Genomic DNA, 21,041 nt, shown 5'->3' on the forward strand with positions numbered 1-21,041 from the left:
TTATGAACTACTAAAAGAGTCCTGGAAACTTATCCAGGAAACCTGGTGAAGTTTTATCATCTTTTTGCTCACTTCTGAACTGCTTTTAGTCTAACGTGCAGGTTTCATAATTTAAGATTTTCAGTATTTCAGTTAATGGATGACAAGAAGTAGGATTTCCATTGGGATACTTACACAGAGCTTTGGAGGAGGAAGAACCTCTGTGGAAGGGGTTGTCGAGAACCATAGTAAAAATAGATTGCTGGTGTAGGAAATTAATGAGTGTGGTTACTCATACAGGAATTGAGGAAAAGCTGACAAATGAGGGCTCTCACCTTTTAAAGGCATCTGCTAATGATGTCAGTCATACAAAAGGTGTAAGGGACAAGAATGAAATGTACAGCAAAACTGAAGGAGGGACAACTGAGAAATTCTGGTAAGCTAATACAGTATCAAACTTAAGAGTGAAATAAAAAAACGACGTGGCAAACTCCCTGCTTCCCCACGTGCATACAAAACCTATACATACCTGTATACCAACATGAGATGTGCAAGAGAAAAAATAGATGACTTGAAATTCTTGGCAAAGAAAGAGGATCTTGACATAGTAGCCATTACAGAAGAATGTTGGAATGACAAAAATCAATAGGAGAGTGTAATACCCAGCTATAAACTGAACAGGAAGGACAGATTAGGTCATAGAGCTGGGGGAGCAGTATTAGGGCTATACTGTTGAGCCTTCTGATCAGGAAACGGATATTGAGTCCAAAACATTGAAGGAGATCAAAGAGTCAACTAAGCCTAATGAGGTAGTAATAATGGGTGACTTCAACTACCTTCAGCTGGTCAAATGTCACAGTGGGATAGAGCATAAGGGAAGCAATTTCTCATCACTCTGAGTGATTGCCTTTTTGGAACATTTAATTCTAGAGCACGCAAACGGAATTGCAATTCTTGACTTCAGTGACATACAGGAATGCAGGTAAGAAACTCTGAAGTCCTGTATCAGAGCAGGCCTTTTTGGGTTAAAGTCATGGCCACTGTAAACTTAAATTCAACATTGAAGAGCCAATAGCTAGTTTATAGAACTACTATTAGACTGGAGGATGTAAAAACTCTTTAGGCAAAAGATACTAAATAAAAAGTAAGGAAATTAAATCCTAAGAATCCACATGGAATCCGGTTGAGGTGTTCTGTAGCAGAACAAGAGACACAGCAGCCAAGTAGAAAAGCAAGAAGTATTTGAATGTGGTTACATGGATCAGGATTTTTTTGAACCAAAGATACATGCTTCAGGCATCAAAACCCCATCCCTAGGGATGTCAATAAAAAGTAATTTTGTCTACAGCATATGTGTAAAAAGCTGTGAAGCTGTGGCATAAGAAGGACTTTGCCAAAGCCATCACCTCACACCCACAAAGAAAAGAAAGTTTACCAGAGCAAACAATCTGTAAGACACAGACCTAGCAGAAAGCAGAAATGGAGAATAAGGACATTCCAGCGAACTGTGGTTTTCTTTTGTTGTATTCATTTAGTATCACAGATGTGGTGCTAGGGACATAAGGGCCTATAACATACTCACAGCATTTAGTGTGTTAGAATAAGGGACTGAGAGTAAAGAGGTAAATTAACAAGCAACCAGAAACAAAAAAAAACCCAAATTTCACTCATTCAAAAATTTGTAAAGAAAATTACTTTTGTTTGAATTAGGTACTGTTCCAGCCTGAAATGGTGAGATACTTCAAATACGAGAGGTAGATGCAGGTAAAGTGGAGATAGATGTGATTCACTAATTACAATACTTACATGCCTCATACAGTACAGAGATTATATTACCTTCTCCAGGTGAGCTCTATATGTTAGAAGCTGTGTTTGGAAAGAATAATAATAGTAATAATAATAATAATAACTTTAGTTATTAGTGATAAAAGACAACTTTCATTGGCAGTAGGAACATGCTGATATGCAAAACATTCTGCTGCATAATATGGTTCTAGAAATATGAGACCAAGTGGAACCAGGCATCAGATAGGGATACATTTAATATCCTTTTCAAATTTCAAATGAGTTAACATCTTTTTATTTGGAAAGAGGTGCTTTTAGGATGTGGGATGTGATTCCAATACGGCATTGTGTTCACAACATGCTCTGTTACTTCTTTAGGGGGTAATTATGGCCATAGCTCTATGTTCAGCATGTACAGGAAAAACAGTATTATTATTTTCTTATGTTTTGGAGGCACTAGTAGTAATTACATTTACCAACAGCCAGCTATCCTGTGGCTACAAAAATATGGAGAAAATGGTTACATCATTTCCTTTATGGCCCTGAAAATCCTTTTCACTAAACTCTAGATGAAACTGTGAGAGAGTCGTATCTGTACAAATGCATATTTCGAATGCATGGCTCTACATTAAATAGAACTTTTTAAACCGGGGGGGGTGTGTGTGCTGACAATATGTTTGAAGTTTCTCATTCCAGCATCTCCTTCGATTGGGATTTGGAAGCTGATTGTATCTTAGGTAGTACCCAGAATGGATTTGAAACCTTGCTGGCAGTTCAGAGAGAAACTGCATTGTCATGGGTGATTGGTTACGTGCATAATCAGTTACATTACAGTTGAAATGAACTAACATGATATGAAATGAACCTTATGATAATTGCAGAGTTTGCCAGATGTTTACTAGGTGGCCAAACACCCCATTATCCACGTGAAAAAAGGCAGAAACAATGTGTCTGATTCTCCTGCCGTTTGTGCTGCTGCATCAATAATACAATAAAGTATTTTACTTCCTTAGCATGTAAGAGCACTGTTCATTTTTGAAGGATGCAAGGAAGATTAATGCTTGTAATATTAATATTCATGATTAATTTCTGTTTCACGACTTTTGTTACTTTGCTGTATAATCTTTTTATCAAAAGAAACCTTTTGTATATGTATTGTTATTGTATTTATCAATTAAGGGAACCATCATCGGGCATCAGATATTCTTAACAAGTTGAGGAGTGTCCAAGAAAAAACAGATTTCTTTAAATCATCCTGAAGCCATATCCTGCATGGTGATAGTTTTTCTAGCTGTTTTATCTAGATAGATAAATAGGTGCTCACAGGTACGTCCCAAAGAAAGCCACCATATGTGTTAATAGTCTGTAGGTCTTAGCACCTTAAGGAACAGTACAGTCATGGAAAAAATGAGTTTTACCTTTTTCCTTGAAGGATCTGTGAAAGTTGAAAAAGTGTCTTGCACCACTGTATGTAGCATATGATCTTGTAAAGAATGAGTCTTAAGTCCCAAGCCGTCAAAGATAAAGCCCCTATTTGAATCTAGATTTTCAGCCTTGCAAGTCTTTTACATGAAGGTGAAATTTATAAGTGTTTCTGTAGCCATTTTGTATTTTTATATCATAAATATCTTTCTTTTGAAGTTCATTTTATTCTCATTTTCTTCCTTATATGTCACTTAGCTTTTAAGTGAGACTCAAAAGAGACTCAAATACTGAAAGAAAAATTAAAATATTCAACTGAACATGCCCACTGGTAATATAAATATTAACACAGAAAAGTAGTGTTGCTTGAATAACTGTTTTGAACAAGGTGAGAATACAAGAAATAACTAGAGTTAATATTTGATCCTCCTTGTGAAAGCAGATGGCTAAGGGATTTTAACTCTGCCTGTTATAAAAAAATTTAACCACTTTTTAACTTGCAGTTATTAACAATGTTATGGAAAAGAGCAAAATTAATCTTTGAAGTTAATATATCTGGATTACTGTGAGCTTCATAGCAGTTGATGTAAGTATCCTCCATTGTTTTCCTCATGACAAGCGAAGAGGAAATGATGAAACAACTGAGAATATATATGATGAAATATATTAAATTACCCTTGGTTTGCCTTACACAAGTAAAATGTTAAGATCTTTGCTTAAAAGATTCTATGTGGACTTCCTTGCTTATAGTATTGGGAAAATAATATTGAAGCAATTTTTTAATTAAATTATTTTATTCTCTGAGGTTAGAAGACATAATCATATGAATTATTCTATTTGCTGTAGTTTGAATAAAGTCATGTAATAACCTATACTGGCTAAATATATTTAAAATATAGTGACTTCTGTTGTTTTTATCCATCATCAAACAATATTTTCTTTTTGTAACATGGGCAAATTTGATACTGTCTGCATATACAATAAATAATCCCAAAATAGAATTGTAGCAATTAATGATAGAGAATTACATATATTCTGCATTGTATCTATAATATCTATATAGTTTTTCAAATTCAGTCTGCAAGAAAATACAAATTTTTTAAAAAAAGATTATGTAGCAAAAGTTGATGCAGGAATCATTATAACGGATGGTACAAATCAGAGCAACCCTATCTTCTATTGACTTCAGTAGACTGCAGAGGTTTTTTTACTATTTCATGTTATGTAATTTTTTCTTTCTTGCAAATAGGAGAGACTTTTCCTTTACCATTCTAAGTGTCAGGAGGAAAGATAAACGTGTATGGACAGAAAAAAAAATCCTACGTGAACATGTCACAAATAGCAGCAGGACACTACTAGTACTATTGTTGAGATAACATTACAAAATGGTGACATGAGGTTTTCTTTTCAGTAACCAGTAGACAGAAAAGAGAGGTTCCATCTTTAATCTACAAGATGATTGTATTTGGAATAAAATGAAATGGCATGAAAAGGTTATTACTGCAAGACAGAAGACTGTGCTTCTGATTCCCTCACAATGATCTTATTATAATCAGTGTAAAATGCCACCCAAATGTTAATTTGATTCACAAAATCTCAAATGGTAACAGATAATATAGTAATAAAGTATTTCTAGCCTGGAAAGTAAGCCATATGGAAAAAAAAAGTTTAAAAATGGATCTACTGATGGCTGTCATCTTTTACATGATCCTCTTGACTCATCAGTTCCTTATGCTGAGCTAAGGTGGATACAAAGGGAATAGAGGACTCTATCACATCAGAAGGACCATGACCATTTGAGTGGTACAAGACAATGGAGGAGAAGGCCTTCAAGTTCTGTCTCTTTGTCCTCAGACTTTCTTTGTCTTTGATGATAATGGACATGAACATTACATTCTCCCAAAGGCTAGGATGCAGTAATCTTATATGTTTCCTTTGTAGTTTTTAGAATGCACATAAGGAGGAGTCAGTGAAGTTGGATTTTTCAATTTCTTTTCGGGAATCCTAATAGTGGAACACATGAAACAGGAAATTACACAGTTCTTTTAAACAGTATTGCTGATGTGGGAAAAAACCCCAGTCTTTGGCCAGATTCATCATTTGGGGGTTGTTTTCTTCAAAAGAAAAGATGGAACTGAATATACCAATATAGGCTTAATAACTGTAGAAAATAATAAGAGGAATGACAATGCAGTGTTTTCAAGAAAATAATGTAGCTGAGAGGGAAAATCAACACTGTACTTATCGTGAAAGTGGAAAGGAAGCTTGACTGTGTCTTAAGCAATTCTATTAAAAGGGAATAGAAGTTAGGCTCGTGATCCTCAAAGATACTGCAGGTTTTTCTTAGTTCATTCTGTAAAGAAGAGGGAGATGGAATTTTAGTCTAACAAAACAAACTCTTTTAAAAGTAATATAAGTCTGTCTTACCAGAATAAGAATTTAGAGACCCGCAACACAGGAAGGCATGAATTTTGTGGAGCCCTGAGTAGCTGCTAGAGAATCTGTATTTTTTTCTTTAACCAAATGCTGCCACTTTTAGGTACAGCCTTTAATTTGCCATCTAAAGAAGTGCTTATGCACCTGAGTGTGCTGTTGATTTCAAGTTCAAATAAGTGTGTTTTCTTGCATTTAGGTCACAAATAGTCAATTAAATGCATAAAGAAAGCCTATGTAAGTAAGTTACAGAGAAAGGAGGCCAAACTTTCAATACTGTTTGATTAAGGGCATAACTGGAAAGCTTCTAAATATGAGTTAAAACAAGCAATTATATTTTCCAATTCTGTCATTTAGAAAAAAATTCTGAATATCTCACTTGAATGTCTACCAAAACCAGCGTTAACGTTCCAAAAGAGAAACAGAACTAATGATTTGGTACAACGCCAAACAATTAGACCAGTGAACAGACATTCTTCCACCAGCATCTATTATCGGAAATATCTGGATTTCTAAATGTCAGCTAAATAGACTCACCCCACAAGTTAAGAGAAAGCTGACCTGACCTTTTGACACCACCTGTTCAAGAATGGGAATTTATTAAGCATGCTATTCTACACAGATAAAAGGTTCACAAAATTTGACCTGGAAAGAATGGCTAAAGGAATTAGTTTTGTTTAGTCTAGAAAAGAGCAGACTGAGGGAGGATGTGATTGCAATCTTCCAGTATGTAAAAGAATGTTATAAAGATGCTAGTGGTTGGTTTTCTGCATCCAGTTGGGGAAAAGACAAGAATAAAGATGTTTAATACAAAGCAAAGATATTTAGATTATGTATTAGGAGAAAAATTTCTAACAATAAAAATAGAGAATATGGTGCAGACTACATAAGAAAATTGTCATCTTGTTAACTGGAAATTTTCAAGAATAGTTAGACCAACACCTGTCATTAATAGTCAAGCTTGCTAGTGTTGTTCACACTGTAAGGTGAATAGGTAGATGTATTACATGATCACTTAACAGTCTTTGCCCATCGTTCATTTCTATAGCTGATACATTTGGCAAGGTACTCTATTTTATTTCAGATTTGTTGTTACATTGGATATGAAAATAATTGGTTAATGGGAGGCTTTCAATTTGTAGAGGATACTTCAATAACAAAATAAATCATTTTTTAAAATTCTGATTATGTGATTAAAATAATTGTTAGAAGGATGGCAGAATAATAGGTAAGGAAATTATAAAGATTACTTATTGGCTTTGGATGCAGCATTCTATTAACAATAGCAGTGAGTTTGCTATTATGAATTTATTTTTCTCTGTTACTTGAGAATTTTGATATCTCATTGTTTCTGGTTGAATTTTGTTTCAAAATCTGGGAGATTTTGTTATCTACATTGTTTTCTGGTTGAGGTTAATAACAAGGAACTGGAAATTGTGATGAATAGTCACCCCATACAGATATACAGGGAGCTGAAGCATGGCATACCCACTCGAAAGAACAGAAATAACATCAAAATTATGGCATCTTTCCTGAATGTTTGTAAGAACTACTAAGACAGCATTTCTAGTGTGGTCCATCACGAGCTCAAAAGCAACTGAGTAACAATGAAAAAAACCACTAGAGCATAAGTTGTGTATAGGCCTTCAATACATATTGCAGATTAGAAGTGAAAGTGGGTGAAGGTTTTAATTCTCATTCTATGTTGGTACTAGTTGGTACTATGTTGGTACTATGTTGTCTGTTGGCGATTGAAAGCATGACATGCTTGCAGCTCAGTTTCTTGTTTGATGTTGGATATAAGAGCTTAAAGATATGTTAGACTTGTAGTATCTTACTGATGCATTTATTTAGATGCATAAAATACAGAGTAGGGTCAAACATCAGGGCTTTCATTTTACAAATTAAACAAATTACTTGAATTGTAGCTCACTGTATTTTCAGATTTTCTGTGAAAGAACATGATAATATTTATCTCTCTTTTCCTCTTCAGTTTAGGAACTGATTATATTTTTTTTATTACATACATGTTTGGGGTTTTTGTTTTCTAGGTGCTGCACAATGGACTTGTGATGGAAATGAATCATCCAACAGCTGGGAGGATAGCTGTTCCAGGTTAGATGTTTAATTCTTTTTTCCTAAATGGAGCTTGAAATTAAATGCTACATGACATCCTGAGTAGTTCTGGAACTCAGTTGAGGACATGACACATCTTCACGTTTCACTCAAATGAACAAAAGTTTAACCAGGAAGACATTTGTGCTCATATTCTTTCCGGTAGCAGAAAAATGGGTTAAAATGTGTGTCAGAATAGCTTCTGGTTTTCATCGGTCAATTGTCATAAAACATGAACATGGATTTGATAATATTTGCAAACTCCCACTGCTAGAAATATTACTGCTAAATCATCTACATGAATATGTGAACCTGTTTTTTATTTAGGTCTATTTTGCAAGTTACACAGGCTTCTTTTAGGGACATTTCTGTTAAAAAAGAAAAAGAAGAAAGAGGAGGGAAGTTCATACTGAAGGTTTCATCACACTATTTTATTTAATGAGATTAGACATGAAGCTCTGCAATGATGAAGTCTTAAATAGCTATTTTGGATTTCCAAATAATACAAAAGTAATAACCTAGTCTCTCCTCTTTTAAGCTCTAAGTGGTTCAGGACTTGGAGCTGTTGTAGCTTTACTTCCATTAGAGTTAGTTATGGAATGGGGTTAGGTTCCTCTAGAGCCATCATGAAAATTTTCATTCAGATCCTCGCAGTTGGCTCTGTTTTGACAACTGAGCCTTATCTGATAGTCTACTAGCTATTGGGGCAACTTTTTCTGCTTCTCTATTCTTTTCTCTCTCCCAAGCCACATTGAGAATTGTTTCCTCCCTCATGCAAAGCACCATGTCATTTTTATTTTTATAACATCTTCTCCTTACATTGTGATTTTCTGTGCCAAATTCCATCCTCTGACACAGCATCCAGTTGTCATCAATTTCAGTTGACTTGAGCACATGTAGTGGTAAGAAGAATTTGACCCATAAAATTTATCTTAATTTGCACATCCTGGAATCACACTGGGATGCAGAAAGAATTATTTGAAAGAAATCAATCCCATATTAGATCATGTTTTCTGCATGAATAGAGGGGGTGTTTTGTGTATATGTATGCTTCATATTTGCTCTTTATCACAGTTTGCATTCCACATTTGGTCCCACTAGGCTTGGATGTTTGGTTGATTGTATTCAAAAATGCTTCTCTAATTTAGATGCACATATCTGGAAATAGTAATCCTTTTGTTTTAGTTTCTAACAGAAAAGTAATCCTGGTTTATGTATCCAAAATGAAAAGACTAATAAGGGTTTTGATTTAATTCTTTTTAAAGAAGTAGGCAGAAAAGCCTTGCAGATGGTAGAGAAAGTGCGTAAGGTTTTCATGTTGCATACAATGTATAATCTATCTTAGAGAAAGCGAATACTCCTTAAGGGGATAGGTTAAACTGCAAGAAGAGGAAGGAGATGAAAGGAATGTTCTAATGTCTGTCAGCAGCGATAGAATGTATTGGCAAGAGAGTCAGTTTTTACATAGGTAAGCCATAGTACTTCCCAAATCCTTAGTTATTTTTTATTTTATTAAACCAGTGACACTGCACTAAACTAAAATAAATCATCTTACTCTCTAATGGTTTGCCATTTAGATGGGCTTCTATGAAGAGTTTCTTGTATTGAAGCAGATGGCTGAAATGGTTATTGGATATTTGAGCAGGAAAAGGAGAATTCCTTCCTTTCCTGGCATGGGAGGATAAGGAGGGGAGAGACAGGGGAGGGAAGGGTGAAGGACACTCATTCAGTGTGAGCAGAATGGACCTATTGATATCACTGGAAAGACAGTGCATTAGTCTGTCCCAAAATTAAAGTGCATAAATGAGTTTGGCCACTGTTGATGGTAGGTAATGGAAGTACCCTGGAATTGTCCTGGTCGATGATATCTCTGAAGAGTACAGGGAAGGGTGTGCAGAGAAGACCTCCGGTAGATAAACTGTTTCTCAATGACTACTTAAAATAGTAACAACTTTTTTTTTTCAGTGTGATTATATTTGAATATATTCTATTTAGTAGAGAACAACTTTACTAAGCTCTCAGTTTACAGCTCAAGGTTGCTTAATAAAGATATTAATGTGAATGTTGAAACCGAATAGACTAAAGATGTTTCTCCTTACAGAGACTGGGGAGACTCTGATCCCAAAGTAAAAATGGGTGACTGTTACTTCTTAACCATATAAGCCAGATTTTGATGTGTCTGTTAGTAATTGAATTGGACATCACACTTGAGGCTCCTGACAGAGGTCAGACTTGTGCTGCCAAGTAAAGTTGTGAGTGCAGTGACATACACTTACTGAGTGAGAGCATGCTGGCAGATTTCAGCTCTAAGTATCACGGTTGGCCTCTGTGTCTAGCATATTGGTTTGGAGTAGTCCTTCTCCAGGCATGTCCCCACTTTGAGAGTATAATGTGTGCCACTGAGATATAATGTGTGCTAATAAGCACATTGTAAGTTACTGGTGGAGCTGGAGTGGGAGAAATCGCATTATAAAAAACATATTTCTATTAATTTGTCTTTTCAAAATGTGTATTGATGATAGGAGAGATACAGACCTTGTATTTTGATATCTCTGGCTTCAAATATTCATTGAAAAATGTCTTTGCACATATACACTGCTGTTACTATTAGCAAGAAATCTTAGATTCAAGAATGGATGTGAAAAAGGGAGTTTATCATGTCTGACGTAAGAGTGACTGTATAAAAGATTGTAAGACCATTTTAAAGAAAAACGTGGTTCTGTGGTAGTTGAGTGATTTCATTAGGATAATGTTTCACATATACCATTCAGTATATTCATGTCGTGAAGTTATTCTAGAGCTGACTTGTTGTGTACATATATATATACTTGACATATCATATATACAGAAGGTGCAATACTGAGAGAGATCCTCGCTTGAGTCCCAAAGGCCTGGCACTGTACTGCACTCATTCTTCATAGGACTGGCTCATCTGATTGCAGGGCTGTACTGATGAATCTCTTCCAGCTCTATATCTGAAGTCAGCTTAATCATCTTTAGTTTGGGGCAGGGCTCTGAAGGTGATCAGGAACTGGAGCATCTCAGCTGGAGAGGCTGAGGAACAGGGGCTGTTTCAGTCTGTGGAAAAGGCAGCCTCAGAGGGGCTTGGCAGCAGCCCCCTCAGCACCTACGGGGAGGTTATCAACATGAAGAGCCTATCAACATGAAGGCACTTCACAGCAGTGCATGGTGGGAGGATGAGAGATGAGAGATTCATCATCATCTCATCATCAGATTTCCCAACTGGATGTTGGGAAAATCTTTTTCATCATGACGACAGCCAGGCAGTGGAGCAGGTTGCCTAGAGAGGTTGTGCAGGCTTTGTTCTTGGAGGTTTTCAAGAAACAACTAGATAAAGCCATAAGCAACCTGGTCTGACCTCAGACCTGACCCTGATTTGAGCAAGAGCTTGGACTGGAGACCTCCTGAGGTCCTTCCCAACTTGGATTATGTGCTTATTCTGTGATTAACCTCAGTATCTTCTCACTCAGCTCTGTTGTGCTTATCCCTTTCCATAGAGATCTGGAGGAGAAATGACATGGTTTTAAGAAAATGGGAAATGTAGTAAAGTACTTTTGAGGGCAAAAGTACTTTTGAGGGCAAAAAATGATAGGAGAGAGATGTTTTATAGAGTGCTAGATTGCAGATGATGCTGGATGGCACAGAGACAATACAGTTAAGTGAAGGGACAAAATTTCAAGAAGCTTTAGCATCTTGGTTAGTCTTGAACTAGTTTACCAAAGAGTAATGGACTTTTCCGAAGAGTGGTAGCATGTGGGTTTCTGGGAGCCACTGAGTAATTTATTCTGAGTTGCAATGTTGGAGCATAATGGATACCAACCATACTGATTATGTAGAAAAAGCTAATGGATGCAATGCAATCTTGCCCAAACCTTTTCATTATCATCTATTTTATATGGTTTAGGAAACTCAAATAATAATATTCCAGCTTCTGCATTATCTAGTGTCTAATGTTGACTTTTAAAAGCTGCCAGTTGTTTTTTATAGTCAAAAGAATGTTTGTAATATGATTTTTTTTTTAAAGGAAAAAACACAATGCATTCACCTGTCCCTAACAAATCAACCTTTCCAGAATTTATTAACTAGCAGGAACCTCTGTGAAATAAACCTCATTTCTGACCCTTTCTAAGCCTTAGCAAATTGGGGATTTGGATATAAGCCTACACTTCGGAATCATCTCTCATCAAACAGGAAACAATATAACTGTAGAAATTGTGTAAAACACCTCTTCCAGACAAAACAACTATTCTTAGTTTTGATAATGGTTATATTGTATGTTCTCCTCATCCCCATTTCCTGAGTTGATAAACACTATTTCTGTCCTTTGGCCTATGATCTGCATCAAGGATGTCTTCATTGCTCAGAAAGGCCAATTTCATACCTGGCTTCGTGATTTCCTTCTGTGCTCTTGAGATAATGTGTTTGGGGGACTGCTCCAAGCTCAGTTAGGAAAGGCAGTACAGGATTCCTCCTTGGCATAGATTTCTTGGACTGAATTCAGGCAATCTATGTTAATTAATTAACCCACTCAAGAGAAATGTCCCTTTTTCCGGTCTTCTCCTGTCACTATGCATTACAAATATACTACTGAAACAGGAAAGACATTTTTTTCAGAGATAGGCTTTTCCTGTGGTATGATTCATTAAATGGTGTCATGGTTCCATGGAGACTAATTGTGATCAATCTCTTAGAAGAACGGTTTTAAGGAACAAGACGAAGAGGCAAGAAATCTCATAGGAATTCTTTACTGTGCCACAGATTTCTTCCTTAATCTTGGACAAATCACTCTCTGTGTCTCACCTTAATAATGGTTTGCAGTTTTTCAGATCTTAATTAATAGCTGAAAAATACTTTGATTTCTAAGGGAAGGAAGTTCTTGGAAAAACCCTATGTATTATTTTAAATATGTATTCCTATTTATTATGTATGTATGTATTTATACTTATTTTCTCCATGTATGGGGAAGACCAGTTATAGTTGTGGAAGTAACAGTGGGATAGCTATGTGTTTGATCAGTACATTTCAATACAGGGAGCAGATACAGCTGTTAGTGATACATGCTATCTTTTTTTGATCATTTAATATAAGTGTAGGGGGGAAGCATCAGTAGGAATAGATATATGGCAGAGAAAAGTGACTTCTGCATGGGGGAAATTTGCAGGAAATTAAGGAAGTCTGTACTCCAATTCATCGTTTCCTGGAGCTAGGAGATCCCACAATATAGGAACAACAACAACAACAACAACTTAAAAAATCGCAACAATTTTTTTTTTGCAAGAACCTCTGCTTGAACTTCTGATCCTGTCTGCTTCTCATCAGGCAGTTTTTTCATATGCGCGTGTGTGCGTGCATGCATGTGCGTAACTGATGTTGATTGAAAAATTTTAATTTCACTTCACTATTTATGGTACATTGGAGACAAACAGCTTCACCGGCATTACCGTTACCTCATTCGCCTTTTTTAGTCATCAGGGCTGACTGTTTATGTGTTTTACATTCACAGAGCTGATTTCAATTTTAAGGAATTCAGGACCATTACAGGAACTCAGCAGAAATGATGTATGACAGTTCACTTAGCTATCCTCAAAAAACTTTAAAAAATCTTAATAAATATATAAACAATATATTTGTGCTGATTGCAAAAGCAGAAAAGAGATGCTGGGAATGGCAAGGAATATGTTATAAGCTTCAGGATTATGTAGAAAAGGCTAGTCTTATGTTTTTAATGAATGATACTTTAATTTGGAATCTTTTAAGAATCCTTTTAAAGTAAAACATAAACAACAAACCTTTTCATATTTTTGCTCCTCTGTCATACGTTTCTGAGTATTTCTCTACTGTATATTTTAAAATTTGCTATACCTCCTGGAATGGTCTTAGTGCCACACTTGATACTTTTAAAGTTAATGGTTTAAGGAAGAAAAGCCAGCTGCCTCTTGCCTAGTTCTGGGACTTCAGTTGTTGGGGGAAATTACGAAACAGTGGAAGTCTTTTCCATCAGGCTCAGAGTAACTGAGTAATGGTACCGACTGAGACCAATGCCACTATGTGTTACTCAGGCAGTGGCTCTCCAGGACTGTTGTTCTGGGTGTCTGAGCTGGCCTCTCCTCTCAGCAGACCCTAGATTTTTCTGTCTTTCTTTAAGTTGTGGCAATCAAAGTTGGTTTTCTTGCCTCATGTGTTTCTTTCCAGGTCCTGACGCTGCCATATTGGGAGGGGAAATAAAAATATTTCCATGGACAAGTGGGGACATTTTCCTACTCTGTACATAATAAGTCAAGTTAAATGGTGGTTGACGTTTTGCTGAATGTTGATCGGTAATTATACTTGTGCTTACTGGAGAATATTTTCTTTATATTTTCCTCCATGTCCTAAGATATACTAGGATTCCCTTTAAACTGGACATAATAGTTTCTTACAGAGAGTAAACTAAACAGTATCATCTTTCTGTTACATAGGGTAAAAAAAAAGTTGAAGTATTAACTGCATAGCCAAATAAACTCATTAATTTCCCACCAGTGGTGACAGTCCTAGAATTCAGCTTTGTTTAAAACTATTTTTTTTGTTCTGTTTAAATGTGTTTCCCACTTCTTTCTATGTAAGTAACAGTAACTTAGAAAGTACTTTCTTAACCCTTACTCTGTAACAAGCACAGCCAAGTGCTTACACAGTTCAGGGTGTGTGATTGTAAAGATATATCTGCATGCCTCGGGTGCATTGTAAAACAGCCAAATTACTTCAACACCCATAAATTGTAAGTATATCTTTATGATCTTTAATAATTATTGGATAAGAAAAGGAATCTACTGTCAGCTAAAAAAGTTTGGTTTCATTAAATGTAAAAATATGTTTTAAACATTTAGACGATTTTACTTAATCCCTAGGATACCGAGTATACTAATCTTCATTTGTGTTTCCGCTATGTCGTCTTGACCCAAGCCCTGCCTCCCCATGAATGGAAAGAGTGTTTGGACTTAAACTGTTTTCTGTGAACCTAGAATGAACAATTTTATGGTCAGCAGTGGCCATTAGATCATGTAGTTTGCCTTCTTACAGTATTGGCCATAGAATTTCATCAATTTACTCCTTTCATGTGTGTTTGACTACAGTTTGTCTTATTCAGAAGTCCTCAAGAGATGGAAAATTCATCAAATAACTGCCTCTTCCTTTAAATGCCCAATCAGGTTCATTGTTAAAAAACTCATGCCATGATTCTAATTCAATGTTACCTAGTTTTATAGAGCAACAATATTTTTTTCATGTCTTTCATGAGCTTTAACTACTTTTGTTTTCTCCCCGTGAAAGTACTTGCATGACAGAAGTCACATCTAGATGACTTTTTGACAAACTATGTAGGGAAATTTGCCCAGGTCTTTTCAGGTCTGTCGTGTAAGCAAAGTGCAGCAGCTTTGTAACTGTCTTTTTTATTGCAGTCTGTGTACTGCATATTTACAGGAAAAAACTGCAGTTGTATAGAGTACATCAGAAACCTCCTGCCTGACTCTGGGCAAGTCCCTTAACCCATGAAGTTACATTTCTCACTTCTTCATCCAAAAAATAGAGATAATAGAACTCACAAGTAACTACAGAGCATAAATATGCTCTTTTTTTTCCCAAATTATAATGACAATATGTGAAATTTGACGCTATGGGATTGGGTAGAAATAAGGGCCAAAATAAGGCTTATACAGTTAACTTTAGTGATCAGTTGATTAAGAGCCTACCACCAGTATATAACATGTACCTGTTGTAGGTTAGTAAATTTACCTATATTTAACTTTTTTATCTGTAACTCCTTAGTAGGGCATATTGAAGTTCTCTTAGTCACTGCAAACTTGCAATTATTTTTGCTCCTCTTGCTTGTACTTCCCACAGGTCTTTCTAGTAACGTTCTGCCCAGAAATTAATCCCATGTTGCATCAAAATCTCTTTTAAGAAGATCAGTATTGCCTAACTTATAGATATGAGGTGTCTGCCCATGCAGTAAAAATTACATTGATCTTTTTAGCTGTCATGCTGCATTTCAAGCTCATGTCTAATTTGCTTGCCAATTTAATCCTGAAGACTGTGTCAGCATGACTATTTCTAGATATATACTTCCATTTAAGTGCCTGTGTCACAGATTATTTTTCTTCAGATACTTTTTTTTCCTAGTATGAATAGAAAAGAGTGCAAAGTTTTTGATGCTAATTATCTCTCTAGATCCCTTTATGTGGTCAATGAAGACACAATTTAGTTGGGTAAATTTGAATACAACAACCTCTTCACCTATTCTAAAATTTGTGCCTGCTATTAGTGTTGATACATTCACCAGCAGATCTTCCTTGCATAAAAGCCCTGCTTCAAAACAAGCATGGTGATTTGGACCTGAGTCTTGAATATTCCAAATGATGCCTTAATAATTTGGGCTATCAAATATAAAGCATTGCTGCCACCTGTTTTGCCCCCTGCCATTTTCCTAACTATTCTGGAGCTCTTTTGGGGTTCTGGGAGGGTGGGAAATTCCCAAGAGTTTTTCCAAATGTTTTATGACTACATGTGAATTTTTTTTTCCAGATTTTTATTTAGCTGATATTATTCACCAAATTTGATCCAAACGTGCAAATATTGTTTTGTTAAACTTTTTTTTTTTTTTTTTGGCAAATAAAACTAGCTTGTCCATCCTATCACTCTGTGCAAAATGTTTAAACCAAGGCAGAACAGATGTGAACTAGCTTAATCCAAGGTCTATTGAAAACATTAGACATTGGGTCAAGACCCGATTAGAAAAATCTTACCGACACAGAGTCTCTTAAGGTATGGAACAGAGTCCCCTAAGAAGACGTAGAATCCCTGTTTCTTTGGCTGAAACTAGACTGAACATAGCAGTAAATAAAAACAGTTTACACATATAAAAAACAGATAATTGTTCTATTAAAAGGGATTAATAACTTAATTAATTTTATAATTTGGTGTCAGTTCATTGCTTTAAATTAAAGTTGTTTAGAGATTGTGCCTGTGGCAGGGCAGTAAAAAATTTATATTGATTTGTGTGTAAGTAGTGTTCCTCATGGGTTTTGAATGGATGCAGAGATGAAATGAGGCAGAGGCTTGCAGATTAGAACAAGCTTTTTAATATTCGTTGCAAGCTGTTTTTAGAAACATCACAAGGAACATAAAATCAGGCACATTTGTGAAGAGAGGCAGTACAATTTACAAACAAACATGTGGGGCAAACAAAATTTCAAAGCTGATCATGCACAAATACCCAATTCCAGTTGTCTAACTTGCACATATTGAAAGCACAACTGCATGCACCCATCTGCTATTTCCAGCCCATGAACACAGACATACTTATACAAGCTTGTATAAACTCACAGCAATTTGTAGTATTCTAAAGAAATTACAAGATTAGTGCTAAAAAATTAAGCTGCATTGCTTTGACTATGAGATTTAGATTCCTATATGAGTAAATTTATGATGAAAACTGTCCTGTAATTTGCTAAGTTACATTTGGGGATTGCTTTCTCTTTCTTGAGGAACCGGGTAGTACAATTTTCAGCTGGAGTTGAGCTAGTGATTTTTCTTTTGAGTCAGGTTAAGTTCTGGTGATGCCATGCAGTCATTTGCTCCTAGCTTTACTGTCCATGCAGTATGTTTTTTCAGTGTCACCTAGTTTGAACCATTTTGGATTACTGAAATGGTCAGTGAACTTGTCTCCCTGGAAAACATACCTTTTAAAAATGGAAAAAATTCATATGATGGGGTCACACCTCAAATAGGGATTTCATGTAGAGAGAATTGTTAGATTTCAGGTCTCATTCCTCAGTCAGAACCTAACTATCATCTGGGCTCCCAGCACAATCCTATGTCTTCTTCTCAGCCACCTGAATCTTAAGGGGTTGAGAAGCTAAAGTGAAACAGCTGGGGCACACTGCCCTGGAAACATCAGTGGTATCTGTGCTATGCCAGGGATCAGAAGGAGTTGTGCTGATAGCAGAGAAATTAAAATAGGACTTAGAGCACAAAGGACCACACTGCTGGAGAACAGGAGTCATTGTTCAGGCTCAAAGCTCACTTTAGGCAGCTGCAAAATCTAACAGCTTTGACCAAGAAACCTGTGGTTCACAGCAAACAGCATAGTATCAGGGTGGAGAACAGAAGTCTTGTACTGAAGGACCACACTGATGAGAAAACATGGGGAATGAGTTGAGGAAGGAGGGGATAGGAAAAGACTACAGTGAAATGTGGCCTTGCAAGCACCAGCTGATGTAGACAGTTCTGCTCCTTAAATTAATCCTTGCTAGTTGATGTCAATGGTTAGTCAAACCAGTATTCTGAATCTCAGAAGTTCTGTAGTACTTGTTACATTTCAGTTCTGGTTAAGGTTCAGTGAAAGCTTCAAAATAATAGGTCAAATTGAATTCCAGTCTGAGGCAAAGTAATGATTAGAAACTCTTTTGGTTTCATGCGTGGTTTGTCTCTTGGGATATAAGTTTTTGTGGAAATGCTTAGAATACTTCATTTAGAAAAACAGAAAGCTCTGCAAAGGAGATCAATTTCTATACAGTTCTATCAGGTATTTCCTTAATGATATAGTGAGTTATATACTTGATCATGTGAATGCACCACTTACTATTTTGTATGTGCAAGCCAGGTGTTTATGTGAATAAATGAAGTGTACAGTTCTGTTGTTTCCTTTTGTTGTGGTTTAACCCCAGCCAGCAACTGAGCACCACACAGCCACTTGCTCACTCCCTCTCCAGTGGGATGGAGGAGAGAATCAGAAGAGTAAAAGTGAGAGAACTCAAGGGTTGAGATAAAGACAGTTTAATAGGTAAAGCAAAAGCTGTGTGCGCAAGCAAAGCAAAACAAGGAATTCATTCACTCCTTCCCATGGGCAGGCAGGCGTTCAGCCATCTCCAGGAAAGCAGGGTTCCATCATGCGTAATGGTTACTTAGGAAGACAAAATGCCATCACTCTGAATGCCCCCCCCTTCCTTCTTCTTCCCCCAGCTTTATATGCTGAGCATGACATCATATGGTATGGAATGTCCCTTTGGTCAGCTGGGGTCAGCTGTCCTGGCTGTGTCCCCTCCCGGCTTCTTGTGCACCCCCAGCCTACTCGCTGGTGGGGTGGTGTGAGAAGCAGAAAAGGCCTTGACTCTGTGTAAGCACTGCTCAGCAGGAACGAAAACATCCCTGTGTTATCAACGCTGCTTCCAGCACAAATGTAAAACATAGCCCCATACTAGCTCCTGTGAAGAAAATTAACTCTGTCCCAGCCAAAACCAGCACACCTTTGAATATGCCTGCATTTTAAAATCTGGCCTTCACCTCCCAATGGGGAATAGTAAATTTGGGGATCAAATTTACAAATAGTAAACTTTAGGGATCAGTAAATTTGGCAAAGGAGGCTGTTTTGGCAAACATTCTAGTTTTCACATTTATTCATACCTGGGAGAAAAGAGAAGATAAATATGGGGCATAGATTTTTGTGTTGGTAGTATTTACCTTTGCTACCTTCCTAGATTGCTAGAATAAGGGCTAGTGTTGTAATTCCTGAAAGGGAATTTTTACTTCCTGACTTCCTGACTACTCACAAATCAATGACCCCACTGTATGATTTAATAATTGTTTTATCTCAAAACTGAACGCACAGTTTAATAGCCTACCTAATAGCCTCGACTCCTCATTTTTGCTTGAATTTCCTGAGAAAAAAAATCACAAAATATTGACGTGTCCTTTTGCTCCTCATAGGTTCAGGTACCGTGCTCTAGTTTTCACCAGCTCTAAAAGAATGGTGTTGTGAGAATACACGGGTAAAGTGTAACTTTGGTATAGCTGCATGGCAGACTTTGATTGGAAGATACTTTTAACCTGTCCTTCAAGTACTTCTGCAATACTGACACTGTAGAGGAAACTACTGGGGGGAAACAGGAGAAATTGGAGGAGTAGCTCAGAATTTAACAGAAAACCCTTGGTGCCTTCCTATGAAGCCATTCACCTTCTAAGAGCCATTTTTCTGACCTGTTTTAAGTCTTTCAAAATGTTGGCTAGTGTGGAGATACCTTGGACCCTTCCTTCCAGTTGACTTTAAGAAAGCAAGCAATACCATGCTTACTACTTTAATATGACTTTTAGATTCTCACTGCTAGATGGTTCATCACTCAGAGCAGCATCACCCACCACCAACCTCCATGTGGCAATGTTACCATTTCCGTGAATTTGCATTTACTTTCAAGATTTTTGTCCCATGTTCTCAAGTCTCAGTTTTGTTTTTTTTATTTTATTTTAATGAGGGAAGTTTGCAGTCAGTTGCTATATTGTGAGGCATAGCATATACTTTGAATTTTCAGATATTTTCAGAGATTGGTATTCTTTTTCCTAGGTGTACCCAGACGAGAATCAAAATGCTTCACTGGATGTATTTAGAAACTCTCAGTCTTATCTGACTCTTGGAAACCAGTATTATACTGGGCACCAGTTCCAGTGAAATATAATAATATATTATACTCCTATAACATAAATATATATTACACGTGCATATCACATGTGAATGTATATTATATACTGTTATAGAACATAACAATCTTGATATCCATGGAGGTTATTTGGTGTTAAACTGTAGTGAGAGAAGAATTAGGTAGTTTCAGAGCTATAATTTGTAAGCAAAGGTGATTCAGGAAATTCAGAAATCTTAATATTTTGTGTTTAAAATATTTACTTTTTTTTTGCAAAGTGTTGTATGAAGGAAATTATTCTAAGTGAAAAGAAAGCTAAGCCTTGGTATCATATTGCATTTTTATCTGCTCATCTTTGAGCAGTATTTATGTGTAACTATAATTATCTGTGATATCAAAGACAGGAAAAAATGTTTATTTCTTTACAAACAAGATTTCAAATATTGGCTACATTCAGGGAATTTACATGCTCTGATGATTCATGGCGATTACATTGTTGAAGATAAATGCCTTAGAAAGTTGTGGATAATTTTTAAATTCAAGATGAATGAATTAAACAAATGTTGTCTTATTTACAGTAAAGCATGTCCTCAGTAGAAGTGCTCTGCTCTGTTTTGAAGACTTGAGTTCTATTTTCAGGAGCTTTGTTACATAATTTTTCTAAATTTACTGTAATTAATGAGAAGTAATGATCAGTAATCAACTTAAATGTACTGTAAAATATGGAACCTAATATATGCAAGACAAAATTTAAGCATTCCAATTCATGATACACTTTGTAGTACATTGACTGATAATTACACAGAGATATTAAGAGGATCCATTTGTAGAGGCTCTTTAAAA

At 36.2% G+C, this 21,041-nt stretch overlaps 1 protein-coding gene across 3 annotated transcripts in view; it reads left to right on the forward strand.

Moving 5' to 3' along the window:
- Positions 1 to 21,041, forward strand: part of SUGCT (succinyl-CoA:glutarate-CoA transferase) — a 336,948-nt gene that overhangs the window by 272,013 nt on the left and 43,894 nt on the right. For all 3 annotated transcript variants that reach the window (XR_012774277.1, XM_075493575.1, XM_075493576.1), the window contains one exon: positions 7,671 to 7,734. Coding sequence is in view for 2 of the 3 variants with exons in the window: in XM_075493575.1 (XP_075349690.1) it covers positions 7,671 to 7,734 (64 nt within the window). In the remaining variant the exon portion in view is untranslated. The remainder of the gene's footprint in view (positions 1 to 7,670; positions 7,735 to 21,041) is intronic.

This window comes from Mycteria americana, chromosome 2, assembly GCF_035582795.1.
Source record: "Mycteria americana isolate JAX WOST 10 ecotype Jacksonville Zoo and Gardens chromosome 2, USCA_MyAme_1.0, whole genome shotgun sequence".
Lineage (NCBI taxonomy): Eukaryota > Metazoa > Chordata > Aves > Ciconiiformes > Ciconiidae > Mycteria > Mycteria americana.